A 20,382-nucleotide genomic window follows, 5' to 3' on the forward strand; every position below is an offset into this window, starting at 1 on the left:
GTGATGGACACGGGGAAGTAAGGTGGATCCTTTACCTGTGACCAACTCTCCCTTAGTCTCCACTGGAGAGACCGCAGGTGAAGACGTCCGTGAGGACTAACTTCTCGAGTGACGACAGGTGGCCGATCACGACTTGCCATTGCTGAGCTGCCTGTTCCTGCCGAGACAGGAACCGGCCGGCTGCCTCCCTGAATTTGCTGATCCTCAAGTCTGCGGGGCGGACTTGAGCTGCTACCGTATCGATCAGCATACCCAGGTACTTCATCTTCTGCTTGGGTTCGAGATCGGACTTCTCGTAGTTTATCACGATCCCCAGATCGCGACAAAACTTTAGAAGTCGATCCCTGTCCTGCAGCAACTGCGAGCGGGAGCTCGCCAGGACCAGCCAATCGTCGAGATACCTCAGAAGACGTATCCCGTGCGAATGGGCCCAAGCAGACACCAGCGTGAACACTCTCGTGAACACCTGTGGGGCGGTTGAGAGACCGAAGCAGAGTGCCCTGAATTGGTAACACCGTCCCGTCGAAGATGAAGCGGAGGTGGGACTTTCTGGAGGACTGATGGATGGGTATTTGGAAATACGCATCCTTCAGGTCCACTGAAAGCATGAAGTCGTTCTCCCTGATGGAGTCCACACGGAACGTGCCGTCTCCATCTTGAACCGAGTCTGGCGAACAAATCGGTTCAGGGGAGAGAGATCTATCACCGGGCGCCAGCCCCCCGATGCCTTTTCCACTAAGAAAAGGCGGCTGTAAAAGCCCGGTGACCGATCCACTACGACTTCTACAGCTCGTTTGGGTCAGCATGGTCTTGATCTCCTGCCGAAAGAGCGTCGTCCTTTGAGGATCCCAGAAACATATGTCTGCAGATGGACCGGGTTGGAGGTGAGGGGTGGCCGAGATTCGAAGGGTAGTAGATATCCCTCCCGAAGGACGTCTACTATCCAGGTCTCGGCACCGTAGCGCTGCCAAGTTGCCCAATGGCTCGCCAGGCACCCCCCCACATTCCGGCAGCTGGTGAGGGGGAACGCCGTCCCTAGCGTTTCCCACCTCGCTTCGACTTCTTCCCAGCACCTCCTCGGGGAAAGGAGGGCTGGGAGGAGGGCTGGTTACGGCCTCCTTTACTAGAAGTTGAAGCAGGAAGAGTCTTTCCTCGGGCTTCGATGGAGCAGCCGTCTTAGCAGCCGAGGAAGCGCTAGCTAAACTCTTAGGCTTAGCCGCAGATGTACGAGGTTGCCCAGAAACCTTCGTAACTGCCTGGTGAACCAGACGGTCACTGTCATCAGTGCGCCGTCTTTCCACCGCAGCGTCCACCATCTCTCCGGGAAAGAGAGCGGAGGAACTCTTCATTGGTCCGTTACGTAGTCCATTTACCGCGCTTCACGCCCGGCCCCCTTGGCTACTCGTGTAAGGACAGCGTCCCTACGACGGAGAACCAAGTTGGCCCACAGGTTTGCCGTCTGATGGGCGAGGTAGGAATAAATGGCACTACCTCCAGACTGGCACAGTCTCCTGAAGTCGGGGTCGTCTTCGAGGGCAGCGCCCCCGGCGTCGGCCGCGACCTTGGATACTGTGAGGGACCACAGATCCAACCAAGAGACTGCCTGGAAAGCTGCCATAAGCGGTAGCTTCCAGGCCCAGTGCCTCCTGCTGCGAGAACCATAGGTTCTCTGACAGGAGCTGCTGCAGGGACACACCTGGAGTTAGCCTAGCTAGCTCCGGGTTAACCTGTTTGGGCGGTATTGGATCTACTGATGGCACGTAGAACTTCCGCTGTCGCTGCAGAGGAGGAGGAAGTAGCTTGGAAGACCGTCCTGACTTAAGTGAGTCCTCTCGTCCTGAGACGAAATACTCCACCTGGTCAAGGACTGAGTCTGCAAGCTCCGATCGCGGCAGTCCCACCGTCAATTTGGGTTCCCTCTTCGGGCCCCAAAAATGACTCGAGCCGGGACGTGGGCTCAGATGGTGGTAGCGGCGATCCTTCCCCCAGGTCGTTGTGCTGACGAATCAGCGCAATAACTGGGCAAAGTTCCTCTGGATCTCAGGAGTTACAGCGTCCTGAGGAGTAGGACCGTCCAGTCCCTCCAACAGGAGCAGCTCTCGAGACCCTCCTCCTTCAGAAGGAGGAACAGCAACAGACCCCCTGACGGTCGCCTCCAACCACTTGCGCGTACGACCTGGCTGGTCCTACAACCATGCCTGGTTCGTGCGGCGTCGTGGCGGGATCGTGAGCGGCGCACCTCTCACGATCACTCCTGGGTACCTCGCTCTTCCCGGTGTAGCCCGAGGAAGTTGAAGGTATAGGAGAGACAGACCTGACGCTCCCCCCCCGTTCGCTGGCAGGACCAGCGTACGTGGGGGGCTGCAGCCGATCACCAACCCGCGGTGGGGATCGTGCTGCAGGCCTGGTCGTGCCGCTCACCTGTGGCGAGCGGCTCGACTGAGCACGTCGACCCCGATCTCGTGCGTCAGACGAGCTGCTGCTGGCCACCGTCTCCGTCCGGCCCTGTGGGAGCGGCGGTCAGGTGATCTGCAGAGCTCGCTTCGCGGTGAGACCGTGACCGTTCGTCTCACGGCACGTCAAACCGCTGGTACCAGCCGAAGCTGGTGCCGTTGTCGAGGGGACCTCTTCTCAGCCTCAACCCGTGGCCGGTCAGAGACCGTCACGTCAACCCGAGTTACCGGCTGGTCGCTACGAGAGCGGCCGCTGGCCTGGCGAGCGTCACTTGCGCGACTCTCGACAGTCTTCTGCTCCGTGCCTCTGTCGTGACGGTGAGCAAGCTCAGGCGTCTTGACATTGGCTGCACGGTCGCCCGAAGAAGGAGACCGTACACTCGGACCTTCTCGCGAACGAGAAGTCGAGCCGGTACCTGACTTAGCAGCAGTGCTACTAAGACCAGGCGCGGATGTACCAGCAGTAGCCAGCACATCCTTGGTCCCCGTCTTCTTCTTCTTCTCAGAAGAGGAGACGGGCCCCCGTTTCCCGAGGGAACAGGAGACCAGCAGAAGCACCCCCCGTCACGCCAGAGCGAGACGGGCCCTTCGAAGGTCCCGTAGGAGCCTTCTTAGGGGGGGAGGAGGCAGCCTTCTTCTTCTTCGGCTTGGAAGCCTTAGAAGTCGAAGGGGAAGAGGCGGCAACAGACGACGAAGAAGACGATGAAGACGACGACGACATCTTCCTCTTCTTCTTCCCCTCTTCTTCGTCAGCTCTCTCAGGACGGACGTCAGGTCTTCCATCCACGGAAAAGTCGGGCCAATTGCCGAAGCAACACGCCCCGACTGATCCTGTCCGGAAAGACCTGAGACCGGTGCAGCACCTCCATGACGAGACGCGACGTGGGCAGGGGCAGGCACGGCAGGAGCGGCAGGAACATCACAGCAGGACCAGCACCATCAGGACCAGCACCAGCAGGACCAGCACCAGCAGGACCAGCAGCAGCAGGACCAGCACCAATAGGACCAGCACCAGGGCAGGACCAGCAGGGACCAGCACCAGCAGCAACATCAACATTAGAGTCCCGCCACACCGCGCGCTTCGTAGGAGCGGCGCGAGGGGCTGGGCCAGCAACACTCGCTGCAGGTACGGCAGGTACGGCAGAATAATCCGGTGTCACAGACCTCTCCATCTCAGCCAAACTCATCATTGGGACGGGCGGTAGATCCAGGGGCGAACTTTTGGGGCAGCGAAAGTCGGGCGTCGGCAGCACATAAAACCCAGGTGGCGGCGGCACGCCCCTCTTAGGCACGGCAGCGATCGGCATTTGAATTGACGCCGTTGGAGTCACTGACGCAATGTGTTGCGTATACACCACATGAGGAGGGGCGGCGTACGCTGGTGTTGACACCGTATTGGTCGTAGTTGTAACCACACCATGAGTTACCACTGCCGACCCCGCTAGCCGTTGAATCAAGCCCTGGATACTGGGGGCGCCCTGCAGTCCCAACGACGCCCACACCTGTCCAAGGTCGTCACTCACAGAAGGCACACCTGAGGGAGGAACAGTCGGGTCAGTTAGAGGGGCACCCTCACGCCTGGGGGAGGACGAACCCCACCCAGAGCGGACGGAAGACCCCGAATACAATTGCACATCCGGGTATCGGGCACCCTCCTCCACACTCGACGGATCGAGTGAGGAGAAGGACTCCGAAACCCCCCCCGCAGGGGAAGGCGCAAATCGTGGGGGCTGAGCTGGAGGCAGGAAGGATGACGAGGTATCCGTAACCAAAGGAGTCGCTGGAGAGCTTTCCGACGACTCCTTGGTCAACCTACGCCTCTTCCTACCCTCGTACAGCACCCACTGCGCCTCGGACCAATTTACACATACATCACATGGTTCGGTTCGGGAGCATTCTCGCCCCCGACACCGAAAACATAACTCATGAGGATCAATATCTGGGTAAGAGCGGAATCCGCCGCATTTACGCCCCTCCAACCCGGGACACACTCTACGGGCAGTTGGTGGGCGCGGCGAAAGCTCTTCTTGATCCATGATTAATTAATCTTCACTCAATGAAAAATGAAAACAAGTACTTACAATTTCATTCAAGACCACACACAAACCAGTCAGAAGAAATTGTAACATCCAAAGCACACGACGAAAATAGCGGGCAGAGCGATGACGAACACGTCCTGTCACACCACGGCCGAAAGCAAAAGTGATTCTTCACCGCCCGGGCGCGCGCACGACCGGACAAGCAGTTAACTACCGTTCTCCCCTTGTTCGAAGCTTACGACCGTCCCAGCTGCCGCTAGTTACCTTCCTATTGTTAAAGGACCGAGGGTTTGTATTACGTATCGGAACAACATAAAATTTTACAAATTATTTTTTCACCAAGAGCATGAATTACAAGCGTCTCTTCCAAAAATAAATATATTATAGCTATTTGTTCTAGTTTAATGCATATTTAAAAAAAGAGAAAAGTTTTGTGCTTTTCTATTTCAGACTTGCAAAAAAGATAATTTTATAAGCTCTGTCCAGTTTGCAAATGAGATCAAGTTAAACCATCCCCCAATGCCCAAGATGTCTTCCCTATCCTACCCACTGTCAAAAAATGATTGTTTTATTTTCTAAAGATTTCATTCAACATCACAGTCTCAAGGGATGACATCTGCATGATATCACTTGACTATCAGAGTTAATCCAACAAATAGAATTTTGTACAGTATATTCATCATTTTAAACACTAAAAGTGTTTACGAAAATATATTATGTCTTTTCCTCCTGTGGGTCTGAACAGGTTTCTCTTTGATTACACTTGTGATACCAAAGTACTTCTTGTTGCATGAATAAATATTTAATGTGTGTGTATGATACTCTTTTTTTAAAAAAGAAAAACCTGTCTAATACAAAGTTGGACCTTACACCACTTTTAACTGCTTTGGTGCATCTGATTCAAGTTGTTGTGATGCAAGTAAAAAATTTGTTTATTAACAATAAATTATGAGAATTTGCATGTTCATGAAAATAAAAAGTGCCGGAAACAAGCCTACAATGGCATCTACTTATAGAGGAAGCAGCCAAAGGCTCAAAACAGAAAAGGAAAAACCAACAGAAACAGGTTGACTTATAAGATAGAAAGGCTACGGCAATGGTGCTTGGCCTCTTAAAGAACTAGGAATTGGAACTGGAATATAGGCAGTCCCCGGGTTATGACGGGGGTTCCGTTCTTGAGACGCGTCGTAAGCCGAAAATCGTCGTAAGCCAGAACATCGTCAAAAATCCTACAAAAACCTTACTTTTAATGCTTTGGGTGCATTGAAAACTATGTAAACTGCATTCTTATGGTATTTTTCATCAAAAAACCCTCAAATATTGATTTTTTTGTATTTTTGGTGTCATATTTCATCTGCCAGATGAGCGTTGTAGGCGTCATAACCCTGGAAATAATGTCTGATGAATATAATTGAAAAGCGTCGTAACCTCGGAACGTCGTAAGCCGAGACCATCGTAACCCGGGGACTGCCTGTACAGTAATTAGGCCTAGGGTCAAGCACAGAGACCTACGAGGTCACTCAGCGCAAAAAAATGCTGAAATAATTGTTAGGAGAGAGTGGAAAGTAAGATGGAAGAATGAGAATGTGAAAGGAAGTAGAGGACTGTAAAATGGAAGAGAGTTTGCAGTTAGGGGCAAGTAATGTCTACAGTGTACTGTGTGAGGCACACTGCTGACACTAATCCCTTACATGGGGGAGGAACCACAGTTTCTCTTGAGCACCGACATCTACCACACTGCCACGTAAATAGTTTTTCTGCGGAGGGGTTGACACAATCTTGGTGCCAGGCAGTAAGACGACAATGTGTCACCTGGACAGAATATGGATACTGGTATTCTACAGAGCTGGTAACACCTATCATTTCATGGGGCAGAAGCACTGAAAAATTCTAATGGAAATCCCTACTACAAAAAAAACAAAAAAAACTACTGTACTTTCATCAATCTAACCTAAAAGATCCCAGAGAGCTACTGGCATCCAGAGAGAGGAGCAACATTACAAAACTGTTATTGTACAGCCAAACTTCAAAAGGACTGGGAATTAATACATCCATTTCTGTGTGCATAGGAAGCCACATGAAGATTGCCCAACTTTTAGAAAGCATTAGCTGATTTCATTTTTGAGCAATGTGAAAAAATGTGAAGGCGAAGGTATCATCATCCACATACTGTACTATCTTATTTCCTGGATCAATATTCATATCACTAAGATAGGCTAAAAACAACAAAAGTCCCGGAACACTGTGGAATGGCAATCAAGGCAAAGCCTAGACTCACAAAAACCTTCAACAACGACAGCTCTCATTTGTCGGTTACTTACAAAACCATGAACGTGTATATATAGAAAGTTTAGTACATGTTCTCAAAACCAGATACGTACTGTATCGTGATGCAATCATAAAAATTTTATAACTCTTGCTTCAGATTGTCAAAATTCCCTTATGCAATAATTACAGTATAATGGAGCAAAACTAATAGTGAATTACTTCAAATCAGGACAACCATTAAAGTCTAAATGACTTTGCAAAACAAACCACAAGATTGCTATTAATGGTAGGAGTATGACAGAAGACAAAAGAAGTGCTCTGGGCATAGCAATGGTCACTGAACAGTCCTCTAGGTCCAAGAGATTACTGAACCACTAAAGAATTCAAAAAACATTTAAAACTCAATATCATGCCAACATTGACATAAAAAAAGGTCCAATTCCTAACTAATGAATACTAGTTGAACATAACAGCTGTTCAAAATGAAAATACAGTGAACAGCAGCAGTAATCAACTAAAGAAATCAGAGGACTAGTCAAGTTCTGGCACCCAAAATAAATACTAGGTCAGTTTGGACTGACAGACACACATGATATAATCGCTGGCTTCTTCTTCTTTTGAATGTATCTGGAGAAGAACCAGATGCACCTTATGGCTGCCATAAAGTAATGGGTTTTTATTGTCAGAGTAAATACAAACTGGACTGCTATCACAAAATTACACAAACTGTAACGTACGAGAGCACGGACAATGAGGGGCAAAAGCACGAGCACTTACAACCCAGTCATCGCACCAGCTGTTCTCTTGGGGGATGTACCCACAGCATGTGGTGATGTGGAAGCCAAACTGCGATGTGTACTGCTGGCACTCTTTCTCACCTTGACCGACGTAGCTGTCGTTCGACTCTGCTTTCTTTCCTTCTTCGATGTTGTACAGATGGAGCCTGAGGGGAAGGTACTAGTTATTCCATTACAGATATAGGTACACTACTTAGTTAACACTCGTTATCGTTTCCAAAACATGCTACATAATTGGAAAAAAAGGACTTAACTAAAATTAACCACCTTAAACGAATCACCTAGATTACCTATAAACACCTCATATAACATCATGAATAGCGTCATCACATACGAAATACAAAGAACCTTTCGGTAACTCAACCTTTTTGCAATCTGAATAAAAATATTCAATTTCCTTTGCAGTGACGTAATTCATTTTATAACCTAGTAAAACTACAGTTAAAAACTGCTAATAAAAATAGCTTTTAAATAACAGCATTGTTGATGCTTTACAAAAGAAATTAACCGAAAAAGTATCTTGCAGAATTCTCCAAAGAAATCTAACATACAAATTACTGGCATATACATCCCTAGACTTAACTTGATTATCATAAAATAAAACCTTAATCAGAAATGCATTTTAACTATTTCATTATAACTGCTAGGTTTGACCGAGAAGACTTGCTGCTGTACAAGGAGAAAATGAGAGCAGGAGGAAGTTGAGAGGTTAGAGAGCTAAGGAAATATGAGACTCAATGCTATTAGTACAGAATTTATAGTCAAATGGCACTGTGAATAACTATGCAAAACAGAATCCACCTTGAAACCTCAGCAAACTTGGAGGTGCTTGGTAGTGGCAAACATTAAATATGAGGTTTGTAATCATGAAACTGAATTTAAAATGTTCTGCATCCCTACAGCACACACAATTCTTATCAACGACACAAAAGCATATCACACGCAATTCTTGCGAGTACAGTGATAAAAAAGAATGCTGAAGATGGTGAAGATGGGTATTATTCTGGGCTGTAAAGAAATTAGACAATGATCAATTCACGAAAGCTGCAACACAGATTAAGGCAATGCCTTTTCACATAAGGACATGACAGAAATGAAATTTTCATTATTAAAATGAAGTTTTTATTGTATACTTACCGAACAATTATAGAGCGTGATTTCCACGAGCGGCAGGATACTAATTCAAATTTAGCGCGTCGGCGTCGCCAACACTGGTGGTGATGACGTCATCTCCCTCCACTCGCGGGAGAACCAGGTACAACTGCCCAGGTGAATCCAATTCTTTCTGCCCGTCCGTCCACCTAAGGGGAGGAGGGTGGGTATAATCATAATTGTTCGGTAAGTATACAATAAAACTTCATTTTAATAATGAAAATTTCATTTTTATTGTAGTGTCTTACCGAACAATTATAGAGCTGATTACACATTTATGGGAAGGTGGGATTCAGTGGACCACTAGTATTTTTAAATGGTTACATTTATTGCAATACCAGTAAACACTCAAGGTGTCTGTTGTACCTTACCTTGTAAGAGAGCTACAGCAGACTGTTACTGCCTCTGGTCGGTGCTCTTCTTACTATTGTAGAGGAATTGGAATTTGCCCAAAGTTAGCCTCTACAGGAGTGGAATCCTTCCGTAGTTCAAGCGAGTCAAGGCTGACTGACGGAGGATAGTAACAACAAAGATTGCCCTTGCCCTGGGCTAAGACCAGAAATTCAATCATACAAAACATTGTCACCAACACCAGATTTAAAAACATATATACCCAACCATTGTAAAATCTGACCTAACAGACTGGTGCAGTTATCCGCCAGGTACTCAGTACCCCCAGCTTCCCTTGAACTCGACAACCTATTCAATGTGAAAAGTTAGCATAGAGGTGACGACCCCTGTGCCGTTTCTCCCAACACCATGCCAGAAACCGCCACCGGACCTAACGTTTTACAATTCTCGAAAACCGTTTCTATCTCTTTGAGATAATGACTCGCAAAAACCGAATTCGATCTCCAGAACGTGCTCTGAAGAATCGAAGCTAAAGATAAATTCTTTCTGAATGCTAAAGAAGTTGCCACTGCTCTAACCTCGTGAGCTTTAACTCTCAGAAACGGAAAGATTGTCGTTCTCGGACTGCGAGTGAGCTTCCCTGATAAGCTCTCTAATAAAGAACGATATAGCATTCTTAGAAAGAGGACGAGAGGGATTTTGAACCGAGGTCCAGAGCTTAGAAGATTGTCCTCTGATACCCTTAGTGGCAAACAGATACTGCTTAATAGCCCTGACTGGACATAAGAGCCTTTCTTCCTCCTCATGTCCAACCAAATCAGATAAGTTCCTTACCACAAAACTCCTCGGCCAAGGATTAGAAGGATTCTCATTTTTGGCTAGAAAGGTCAAAGATACCGAAATACAGCATTGCCTTGAGAGAAACCGACTCTTTTGTCTATAGCGTGCAATTCGCTGACACGCTTAGCAGAAGCTAGTGCAATAAGAAAGAGTGCCTTCTTAGTCAAGTTCCTGAGTGAAGCCGACTTCAAAGGCTCAAACGGTGGCCCATGAGGAACTTAAGCACCACATCTAAGTTCCAAGCCACTGTATCTTGCGGGAGCTTAGTGGTTTCGAAAGACCTAATGAGGTCCGACAGATCTGAATTGGAGGAAATATCCAAACCTCGATGTCGAAAAACCGAAGAGAGCATGGCTCTATATCCTCTGATCGTCGAAGGAGCCAGTTTCTTAGAGTTCCTAAGAAATAGAAGAAAATCTGCTATTTCTGTTAAAGAGGTCGCAGAAGTAGAGACTTTAGCACTTCTACACCACTCTCTGAAGATTCTCCACTTCCCTTGATAGAGTTTGTTAGAAGACTCTCTCCTACAACGAGCGATAGCTTCTGCAGCTCTTCTTGAAAATCCTTTCGCTCTGACAAGATTCCGGACAGTCTGAACCCTGTCAGAGCTAGAGCGGACAAGTTTTGGTGGAACCTCTTGAAGTGAGGTTGTTTGAGAAGCCACTTCTCTGGAGGAAGAAGTCTGGGGAAGTCTACTAACAACTGGAGAAGGTCCGGGAACCACTCTTTCCTGGGCCAAAAGGGAGCGATTAACGTTAGCGTTACATTGCTGTGCGACATGAACTTGTTCAGCACCTCTCTTATTAGACCGAACGGAGGGAATGCATAAGCTTCCAGACCCGACCAATCCAACAGCATTGCGTCCACCGACCAAGCTAGAGGATCTGGGACTGGAGAACAAAAGAGAGGAAGACGGTTTGTTCCTCGATGTCGCGAACAGGTCTATTGACGGTCGTCCCCAAAGGCGCCAAAGTTTCTGACAAATCTTGTTGTCCAAAGTCCACTCCAGAGGTAACACTTGCTGTTGACGACTTAACTCGTCGCCAGGACGTTCATCTTTCCCGGAACAAATCTCGGGACTAGCTGAACCTTCGCTTCGTTTGACCACAGGAGGAGATCCTTGGCTACTTCGTACAGAGAGAAAGACTGAGTCCCCCCCTGTTTCCGCACGTACGAGAGAGCCGTGGAGTTGTCGGAATGCACTGCCACTACTCGGCCTTCTACTACGCTCCGAAAAACTGTCTGAGCCCTAAGAAAATTGCTAACAGTTCCTTTACATTTATGTGGAACTTCTTCTCCTTCTCCGACCAAGCTCCTGAAGTCCGTTGATTTCCCAGTAGGGCTCCCCAACCTGTGTCCGATGCGTCGGAAAAGAACTGTAGGTTCGGGAGGATGGGTCGTAAATCTAACCCTTCTTCCACCTTGCTCGAGAGAGCCACCACCTTAGGTCCTCTTTTTATTTGATCTGTGACAGGAAAGGTAATCGAGTCTGGTTGTGTCTTCCTGCACCAAGAGGCTCTCAGGAAAAACTGCAGAGGTCTCATGTGCAGTCTTCCCAACGTCACAAATTTCTCCACTGACGTCAATTTGCCCAGGAGCCTCATCCACTGATTGGCAGAACTTACCTTTTTGTCCAAGAACTCCTGAACTGTCTCCAGACAGCCTTGAACCCTCTTCGGGGACAGAAAAGCCCGAAAAACTTGAGCATTCAGAATCATCCCCAAATAAAGGATGCTCTGAGATGGAACCAACTGGGACTTCTGTTTGTTGACCAGAATTCCTAACTTTCTGGCAAGATCCAGAGTTGTTCCAAGGTCCTTCATGCACCGACTCTCTGATTCCGACCGGAGAAGCCAATCGTCCAGATAGAGGGAGATTCTTACTCCCAATATGTGTAGCCAGCTTCCTATCGGGGATAGAACCCTGGTGAAAACTTGAGGAGCGGTCGCTAGTCCGAAGCAAAGCGCCCGAAATTGAAACACCTTGCCTTCGAACATGAACCTCAGGTACTTCCGAGATTCGCGGATGTATCGGAATGTGAAAATAAGCGTCTTGCATGTCCAGAGAGACCATCCAATCCCCCTGTCTGATGGACTCCAGAACTGACCGAGTGGTCTCCATATGAAATTTTGTTTTCTGGACATGCAAGTTCAGGGCGCTCACATCCAAAACCGGCCTCCAGCCCCCTGATGACTTGGGAACTACAAAAAGGCGATTGTAAAAGCCTGGAGGAAAATCCCCTTCTATCTGTTCTATCGCTTCTTTGAGAACAAGCGCTTCCACTTCTGCGGCTAGCGCCAGAAATTTGTCTGAGCCCGGAGAGTATGCCTGGAATGGAATTGGCACAGGTGAGAGCGAGGGAGGTGAAACGAGAGGAATACGATAGCCGAACTTGAGTACTTGCACTACCCCAGGCTTCTGCTCCTCTGTTTTCCCATTCTCCCAAAACAGAGCCAGCCTGGCTCCCACTGGTGCATGAAGAACCGAGCTTTCATTTGGAAGGTTTGTTAACCTTGGCCGAGGCCTTAGACTGAGGTCGCAAAATTCGATTTCGGCCGAAAGAAGCGCTTGGGTTTTTCTCCCTCGAAAAGGCGCTTGGGCCAGAGGAGAAACCGAAGGAACAGTCTCCACAGGAGCTTTAGGTCTTAGTAGACTGTGCCAGTAAATCCGAAGTAGATTTCTTATCTAGCGCAGACGAAATTGACAACACTACATCGTCTGGAAAGAGGTTATCTTTCACAAAAGGAGCAACAAGAGAGCAGACTTCTGTTGGGACGTAACCCTTTTAGAAGCAAAGGAGCACCAAAGTTGCCTTTTCTTAAGGGTACCAAAGGCGATGAGCGAAGCTAACTCATCACATCCATCCCTAATGGATTTGTCCGCACAGGACAGAACACCAATCCAATCCTCCGCTAACTCCTGGGAAAGAGAAGGACAGTCTTCGATCTTGGCCGCTAAAGCGCCAATAGTCCAATCAAGGAAGCTAAAGACTTCCAAAAGTTTAAATTGATTCTTTACAACGTGGTCCAACTCAGCGCTGTAAAGAAAACTTTCGCTGCGGCGAAAGCAGATCTTCTAGAGGTAGTCGATTAAACTGGAGAAGTCTCCCTGGGAGGAGGCAGAAACTCCCAGAGAAGGAGCTTCCCCAGTTACATAAAACCTATACCTCTTACGAAGCAACTTAGAGGGAGGGTAAGCAAAAAGAGCCTTCCCTAAGTCTCTTTTCATAGACATCCATTTCTCCGTCTCTTTCAACGAATGTCTAACCGCTTTAGATAGAACAAGTTTTGGGAGGAGAGGGTCTGAAGTTTTCCTCCTCATCAAAAAAGTCGAAGTTGGGGAGCGCGGAGCCGCTTTCTCAAATAATCTGGATAAGATACCAGAAGAAATCTAAGGAGACGTGAATAACACGAGAGGTGATGTGAATCCTCCTCCTCTACTTCTTCTTCATTCTCCGATACCGCCGAAGAAGTAGACGGAACTACAACCGGATCTGAAGGTTTCGAACCACCCTTGGACTCATTCATCCAGTTGGTTAACATCTCTAACTGCTTGCGCAAAGGCGCCAGAGACGAATCAAAAACAGTTAACGAAGGCTTGGAAGAGCCTAAATGTTCCAGCAGGAGGCGGAAAAACTACTTGCGCCTCGCTCGGAGCCGCCGAAATTCGAGGCGAAACAGGCGCATCAGGCGTAACAGACGAAAAAGCGCCTAAAGAAACACCCTTAGAACTGCTAGCTACAGCGCTAAAACCACAATCTCTACTAGTAGATGGAGCCGAAAAAGGCACAGATTGAGGCGACGAACGAGCCGCTAACGGCCGCGGCGCAACCCTACTCTCAGGCTCCTTATACCGCTTGACTGGAGGAGGCGAAGAATCGGCGCCTGAACGCCTCTTTAAGGGACGCGAAACGGGCGAATCTCGCCAAGAGCGCCGCGCGACCGGAGACGAATCGCTTGAATCATTCGAAAGGCGTCTGACCGCAACACCTTTCCAACGCTTAACCGAGCCCTGTTGAGGCGCAACAGGCTCAACAAGAGAGGCGCCTGTCTGTGGGCAAATCCCGATCGACTCCCTTGGACTTCCGGTATGTCTTCTCCCCGGTGCGGGGGAGCTGGACAGTGACCTTTGTCTAGGAGACGTGTCAGGACAGACAGACGCACCCTCAACTACACTCTTACCTGAGGCCGCTTTCTCCAAAAACGTCTTAACTGAATTACCAAGTTGCAAACCGTATTCGCTAGTACGAAAATTTCTGATCTAACCTCGATTCCAGACTGGCAATGGTGTCGGAAGAAACTACACGGGAAGCCGGAGAGTGGGATTAGTAGGAGGAATAGGAGGTGTAGTTAAAGGAGACATAACAATTTGAGGAGAAACAGAAGGAACAGATGCATCGCAAGACGAAGCAGAGCTAAGTCTACTTTCCCTAAGCGCTGCTTTTCTAATTCTGTCTTTAGCTAATTTCTCCGAGTATGAACTAAAAAACTTCCATTGAGAATCAGTCCAATCACTACACTCGTTACATGTTCGATCTGCTGAACAAACCTGTCCCCTACACTTAACACATTTAGTGTGAGAATCATTATTCTAACTTGGATAATCTAGTTTTACATCCTGAGATGCAAAACCTAACTCCCGACGGACTAGAATCCGACATGGCAACGCCTAAATAAAAAGCAAAATAACAACAACGCCAAAAAAGAGTACTTCACCAATTCCGAAGATCAATTCCACCAGAAAAAAAAGCGAAGCAAAGTCATCCAACCGCACCGACCACCGATGTTCACCGGACGCCGGCAGGAAAAGAATTGGATTCACCTGGGCAGTTGTACCTGGTTCTCCCGCGAGTGGGAGGGAGATGACGTCATCACCACCAGTGTTGGCGACGCCGACGCGCTAAATTTGAATTTAGTATCCTGCCGCTCGTGGAAATCACGGCTCTATAATTGTTCGGTAAGACACTACAATAAAAATGCACTTTATCAAGGTGACCCTTTGGTCTTCCTCATACATAAACGTAAGTTACATCCCCCAAAGTTTGCTTCAGCTGCGCATTACTAAACAGAACACACTTTTGGCCCTCTCATCCATACAATCAATATATCAATCGTAGACACCAAACTCCCCATCTACAGGTAGATTACTGATTCCTCGAATCTGCATCAGGAGTAAAACATTAATTTGTTTCTGTGGAAAAATATATCACAAAAAATCTATAAGGGGTTCATATGGCTCAATGAATATTTACACCAATTGAGGTCAAGACTACTATGAACATGCTAATCAATCTATAACTTGCAATTGATAATTATCTACTTTCTTCTATATATTTTCAGTCAAGCATCAAAAAACTACCTCTCAAGTTTCAAGAATTATAAAGCACATAACATTTTAATACATTAGAGGACCACTATGTTGTAAGTACTCACTCTGCTAGCTGTTTCCCAAGGCTTCCAGAATGACGATTTAAACTGCGCATGTCAAGGTATTCCATGCATAACACAGCTCCACCGGTGGGGTTGTCTACGACTATGTGTGGGGTAGGAACCTTCACCGTTCCTGTTGCTTTCAAGGCCTTTAGACTTTCAAACTCTCCATCAAACATATCCCTTGCCTGCCGGAAATGAAATTAATGAAATTAGCAAGAAATGAAAACATAAAGATCCTATTGAAGTACTTCCTTTCAATGACAGTAAGTGATGGAGTCAAAAGCTGCAAGATGCAATAATCAGGATTTGAAATACTGGAAGATACAAGTATCAGAATTCACAGTTTCCATAAAGACAATTTCTAACGACTAATACCTGACATACAGTAAACACATCTGATATATAATAATGTAAATGCTATCTCACATATAGATTAGTAGCTCACAGCATTATGAAGAATATTCTACGACTCAGTCTGCCAACACAGATTAAAAACTGCAAGAGGTTCTGAAGTTCAAGACCTTGGTAGTTCATGAAATGGTAATCATATAAGTGCTATTACATCAACTGGATAGAGAATCATTTTTCTTTTTGACATTAATTTTTTGTAATTTCACTGATGCATTAACTCACCTTTTTTATTTCTATTACTCTAAAAAATCTTACTGTGGCAACCCAAAATGTTGTTTACTTACTAAACATCCACAGACCAAAAAACATGCAATACAGATAATTACAAATGAAAATAATATACATAAATATGTTACCGAGATCTCAGTGACTGAAATGATTTGGAAGAGAAATGAAAAGGAGAGAAGGACATCCAGAAACCAGTGGAAAGGAGACGAAATACCTTACATGTAACCAATGTATATCTGAGCTTAGATACCTTTTCCTTTGAACTTCTCTTCAGATAAACCTTCCCGTTATCCACCTCATAAACTTCGCCTTCATTGATGCAACCGCCGCCCATCTGACCAGTGGCAATGAAACGCGTCGTTCCAAGTGCTTCATGTATGGCTTTGTACATTTCAGATGTCATGGTGAAAGGGCCTGAAATTTCAATAAGACTTTTCAGCATATTGCATAAAACCTGTGTTAACCAACACTTAAAATATCTATACCATTCATGCATCTAAAAGGAGTAATGTATATTACATATCAATAGTGTAAATATAAAAAAAAATGCTATGATTTGTAGGGTAAAAAACTGCATGATACAGGGGTGGACCATGTACGATCAATGTGTACAACCCCAAGAAAAGTAGTACATTATAACGCGTCCTGACACCGGAGTAGAGGTCTTTAGCTCCGTTTCTCACCAACAAGTCGCGTCTGATGCCCATCTCCGATGTCAGGACGTGTTATAATGTACTTTTTTTGGGGTTGTACACATTGATCGTACATGGTCCACCCCTGTACCATGCGGTTTTTTACCCTATATCATAAACAAAAAGCTCTCATTTCCTTTACAGGTAACCATCACAGCATAACAGTTAAGAAGGCAGTGGACGTATTCTTTCGAGATGAAAAAGCTTTTATCTCCTGCAATTTTGGTACAGAAGCCCAGATGGTAAGTTTGATGGAAATATTCTTTAATCTGAGTAAATATGGCATGCCAAATAGCCCTTCTGCCCTTATTGCATATTTACTTTGTAACTAATGTGTCCTATCTTTCTCCATAATGTATAAGAGATAAATATCACATCACTGTGTTTCTTTTGACATATAATGGCATTTGGCAGTTTGACTAACAGAAAGAGTGTATGGTAACATCAAGTCTTTGTTATCATAATAGATAACTTCGACCAAAGGCCCAACCTGGCCTAAACAGCACCATAATTGACTGGGTTAGGAAGCAGTGTCTCATTCTCTCTCTCTCTCTTGATCACTCTTTGCCTCCCTCAACCTCTCTTTCTCTTTCTTGCCCTCAATCTCAATCTCTCTCTCTCTTTTTTTCTCCATCAATATGTCTTTTTCTCTCTCCTTCTCTGCTACTTCCTCTTCCTCTCTTCTAATTTCTCTCTAGCTATCCCTGGTTCTTTCTCTCTCTCTCAATTTCTCTCCATCAGTCTCTGTCTCTCTCCTTCTTTCTCCCTCAATCTTTCTCTCTCGTCCTCCCTTGATCTCTCTCTCACCCTCAATTTTTCTCCCTCGATCTTTCTCTCTTTCGCCCTTGATCTCTCTCTCTCTCTTTCTCCTTCAATCTCTCTCTCTCTCTCTCTCTTCATAGTTTGGGTACTCCTACGTCAGGTTAGGACGCTGCAGCCTATAGTAGTGGGCTAGGTTACGACATATCGTAGACGAAGACGATCACAAACATGATAAATAACTATATATACAAACCTAAACTTATAAATTATATATTTCTGTCCATTTTGGGTGAATCTGACGAGAAAAAAGACAAATATAGTAATTAATAGTAAAGCTAAAAGGTTGTTCATAAACCAGGCGTTGCCTCACCGACGAAACCAATTATCGTCCATAAGTCTCTATTAAAACGACATTTTTGAACTTTTTCTTTGAGTATGAACTGAATTAACTTGTTTTAATCTTATTTTGAAGACTTAAACACGTGACATACTTGTTTCGTGGAGTTATAAGGCGATAAATAAGGTCAGGGTCGGGTTGACATCTGACGAAGAAGACGCAGTTTGTTGACAAAAGCTTCCTCTTCGATTTCGGGTTCAGGATTTTGAGGCTGGATTTGGCACCAGATTTGGGTTTTTTTTTTGGGGGGGGGGGCGAATTTGTGATGGTTTTAGAGCTTGTTTGTGGTGTAGATGGCTTCCACATGGGTTATAAGGATATCTGCTTTTATTTTTACTATAAAAAGCATAGCTGACTGCTTTAAAACATTGAATTATTGACATATAACTTCAAGCAAATCTACGTTAGGTCCTAAGTTGGGTATAAAATTTGACTTTTCTGGGCGAATTTGTGATGGTTTTAGGGCTTGTTTGTGGTGTAGACGGCTTTCACATGAATTATAAGGATATCTGCTTTTATTTGAAAGGGGAAAATCATGGCTAGCCGTTTTAAAACATTGAAATATTAATACATAAGTTTCACCTTTTATTTATGATGATTTTAGGGCGTGTGAGTGGTATAGATGGCTTCCAGATGGATGATAAGGATGTCTGCTTTTATTTGGACTATAAAAAGCATGGTTAACCGCTTTAAAACATCGAAACATTAATGTAGCCTATATAGGTCAATCAAATCTGTTTGTTTGGTCATAAGTTGGGTATCAAATTTTACTTTTTTGGGCGAATTTATGATGGTTTCAGGGCATGTGGGTGGTATAGATGGTTTCCACATGGATTATGATGATGTCTGCTTTTATTTGGACTGGAAAAATTACGGATAGCCGTTTTAAAACATTGAAATATTAATATGTAACTTCAAGCAAATCCGTTTACGTTAGGTCACAAGTTGGGTATCAAATTTGAGTTTTTTGGGGGGCGAATTTGTGATGATTTTAGGGCATGTGGGTGGTATAGATGGTTTCTGTATGGATTATAAGGATGTCTGCTTTTACTTGGACTATAAATAGTACAGCTGGCCGCTTTAAAACATTTAATTATTGTTACATAACTTCAACCAAATATTTTTGTTTGTTCATAAGTTGGGTATCAAATTTGACTATTTTTGGGGGAGTTCATAGTGATTTTAGGGCTCTTATGTTGTATAGATGAATTCTAAATGAAACATAATCAAATATGCTTTTATTTAACACATCTTAAGTACAAGTGTCCGATTTGAAATATTTAAATATTAATATACATAATCAACTATTTTTTTAGCTGACGTTGGCATCAAATTAATTTTATTTGCTTTTTACACAGATTTATAAGGATATTAGGCAGTGTATGTTGTATAGAATACATCTACATACAATATAATGTATTTTGCCTTTTATTTATCTGTCAAAATTACAGTTTTTCACTTTAAAACTTCAAAATATCAATATATAATAATAACTGCGACGAGATCTGTTTGCATTAACCATAGAGTAACTATAAAATTTCATTTTGTTCACTTGAATCAATATAAAACAGAATATATCTTCAATTAATACACAAGAACAAAGCGAAAACTGAAATAATTTTAATATTTTCACGTTGTTGAAACGATCGCCATATCGTATCGGGTTAAAAATGTCAAAAAAAAAAAAAAATAGTGGTGGATAATTAATTTTGGGACTCGTGAAGTCGAAAAACTTAAAAAAAAGTTCGTTTACTTACGGTCTAAATTCTTCCATGTGCCAGACTTGCGCTGAGATTGGGTTGGAAATAACGCCATATTTTTAAATTCCTTTAACTGCCTGGTGTAGTACAATGGCGTCACTATTTACCGGGAACCTTCTGGTACGAGAGACAAGATAGGAATCAGTTAGGAATCAGTTCGACTGTCTGGTGCAACGTGAGAGCTGCTACTGGAATGTTTTACGTTTGAGATATTGCCTGAAGTTATGAATCTGCTGGTTATTAATTTGCGTGGCTTGCAAAGATGGACTGTTGAAAGGGTCATATTGGTCTAATTAAATTGACCCTTAAGAATCTCGCTTGACCCGGTGGCATTTTAATAACTATAGTACTACACCAAGTGTTCCGAGTAGCTAGTTCATCAGAAATACTTGACTTTTTGTCCTTAATATTCATTCCTTGCAATAATCCTTTGACATACAGAGAGAGAGAGAGAGAGAGAGAGAGAGAGAGAGAGAGAGAGAGAGAGCCAAGACCTCCTCCAATTTATAAAAACACGGTTTCAATATTAATGGACGCCCGAACAAGGGCTGACTTACGCTTCGGAGACATATGAAGACACTTAAGCCAGCTCTCTCTCTCTCTCTCCTCTCTCTCTCTCTCTCTCTCTCTCTCTCTCTGTGAGAGACGTCAGTGAGACGGGTTTTAGACCCAAACTCTTCCAGAAAGCTAAAGCGATTAAGTTCATAGTCATGATTTTAAGAATAAGATTACTATAGGCCTATTCTATAGATGAATGACCAAGCTACGTAATTTCAAGCTGAAACCAACGAATGGAAGCT

At 45.0% G+C, this 20,382-nt stretch overlaps 1 protein-coding gene across 3 annotated transcripts in view; it reads right to left on the reverse strand.

Moving 5' to 3' along the window:
* LOC135204810 (ketosamine-3-kinase-like) overlaps positions 1-19,767 on the reverse strand; it is a 37,177-nt gene extending 17,410 nt beyond the window's left edge. For 2 of the 3 annotated variants that reach the window (XM_064234996.1, XM_064234997.1), the window contains exons 1-4: positions 19,580-19,767; positions 16,222-16,385; positions 15,333-15,517; positions 7,538-7,703 (exon numbers count right to left, since the gene is read on the reverse strand). In XM_064234996.1, coding sequence (XP_064091066.1) covers positions 7,538-7,703; positions 15,333-15,517; positions 16,222-16,385; positions 19,580-19,637 — 573 coding nt within the window. In that variant the 5' untranslated portion in view covers positions 19,638-19,767. Of the gene's footprint in view, positions 1-7,537; positions 7,704-15,332; positions 15,518-16,221; positions 16,386-17,916; positions 18,037-19,579 lie in introns of those variants that run through there. The other variant, XM_064234998.1, reaches the window with a different exon arrangement.
* Between the last annotated feature and the right edge of the window lie 615 nt (positions 19,768-20,382).

This window comes from Macrobrachium nipponense, chromosome 47 (genome assembly GCF_015104395.2).
Source record: "Macrobrachium nipponense isolate FS-2020 chromosome 47, ASM1510439v2, whole genome shotgun sequence".
Lineage (NCBI taxonomy): Eukaryota > Metazoa > Arthropoda > Malacostraca > Decapoda > Palaemonidae > Macrobrachium > Macrobrachium nipponense.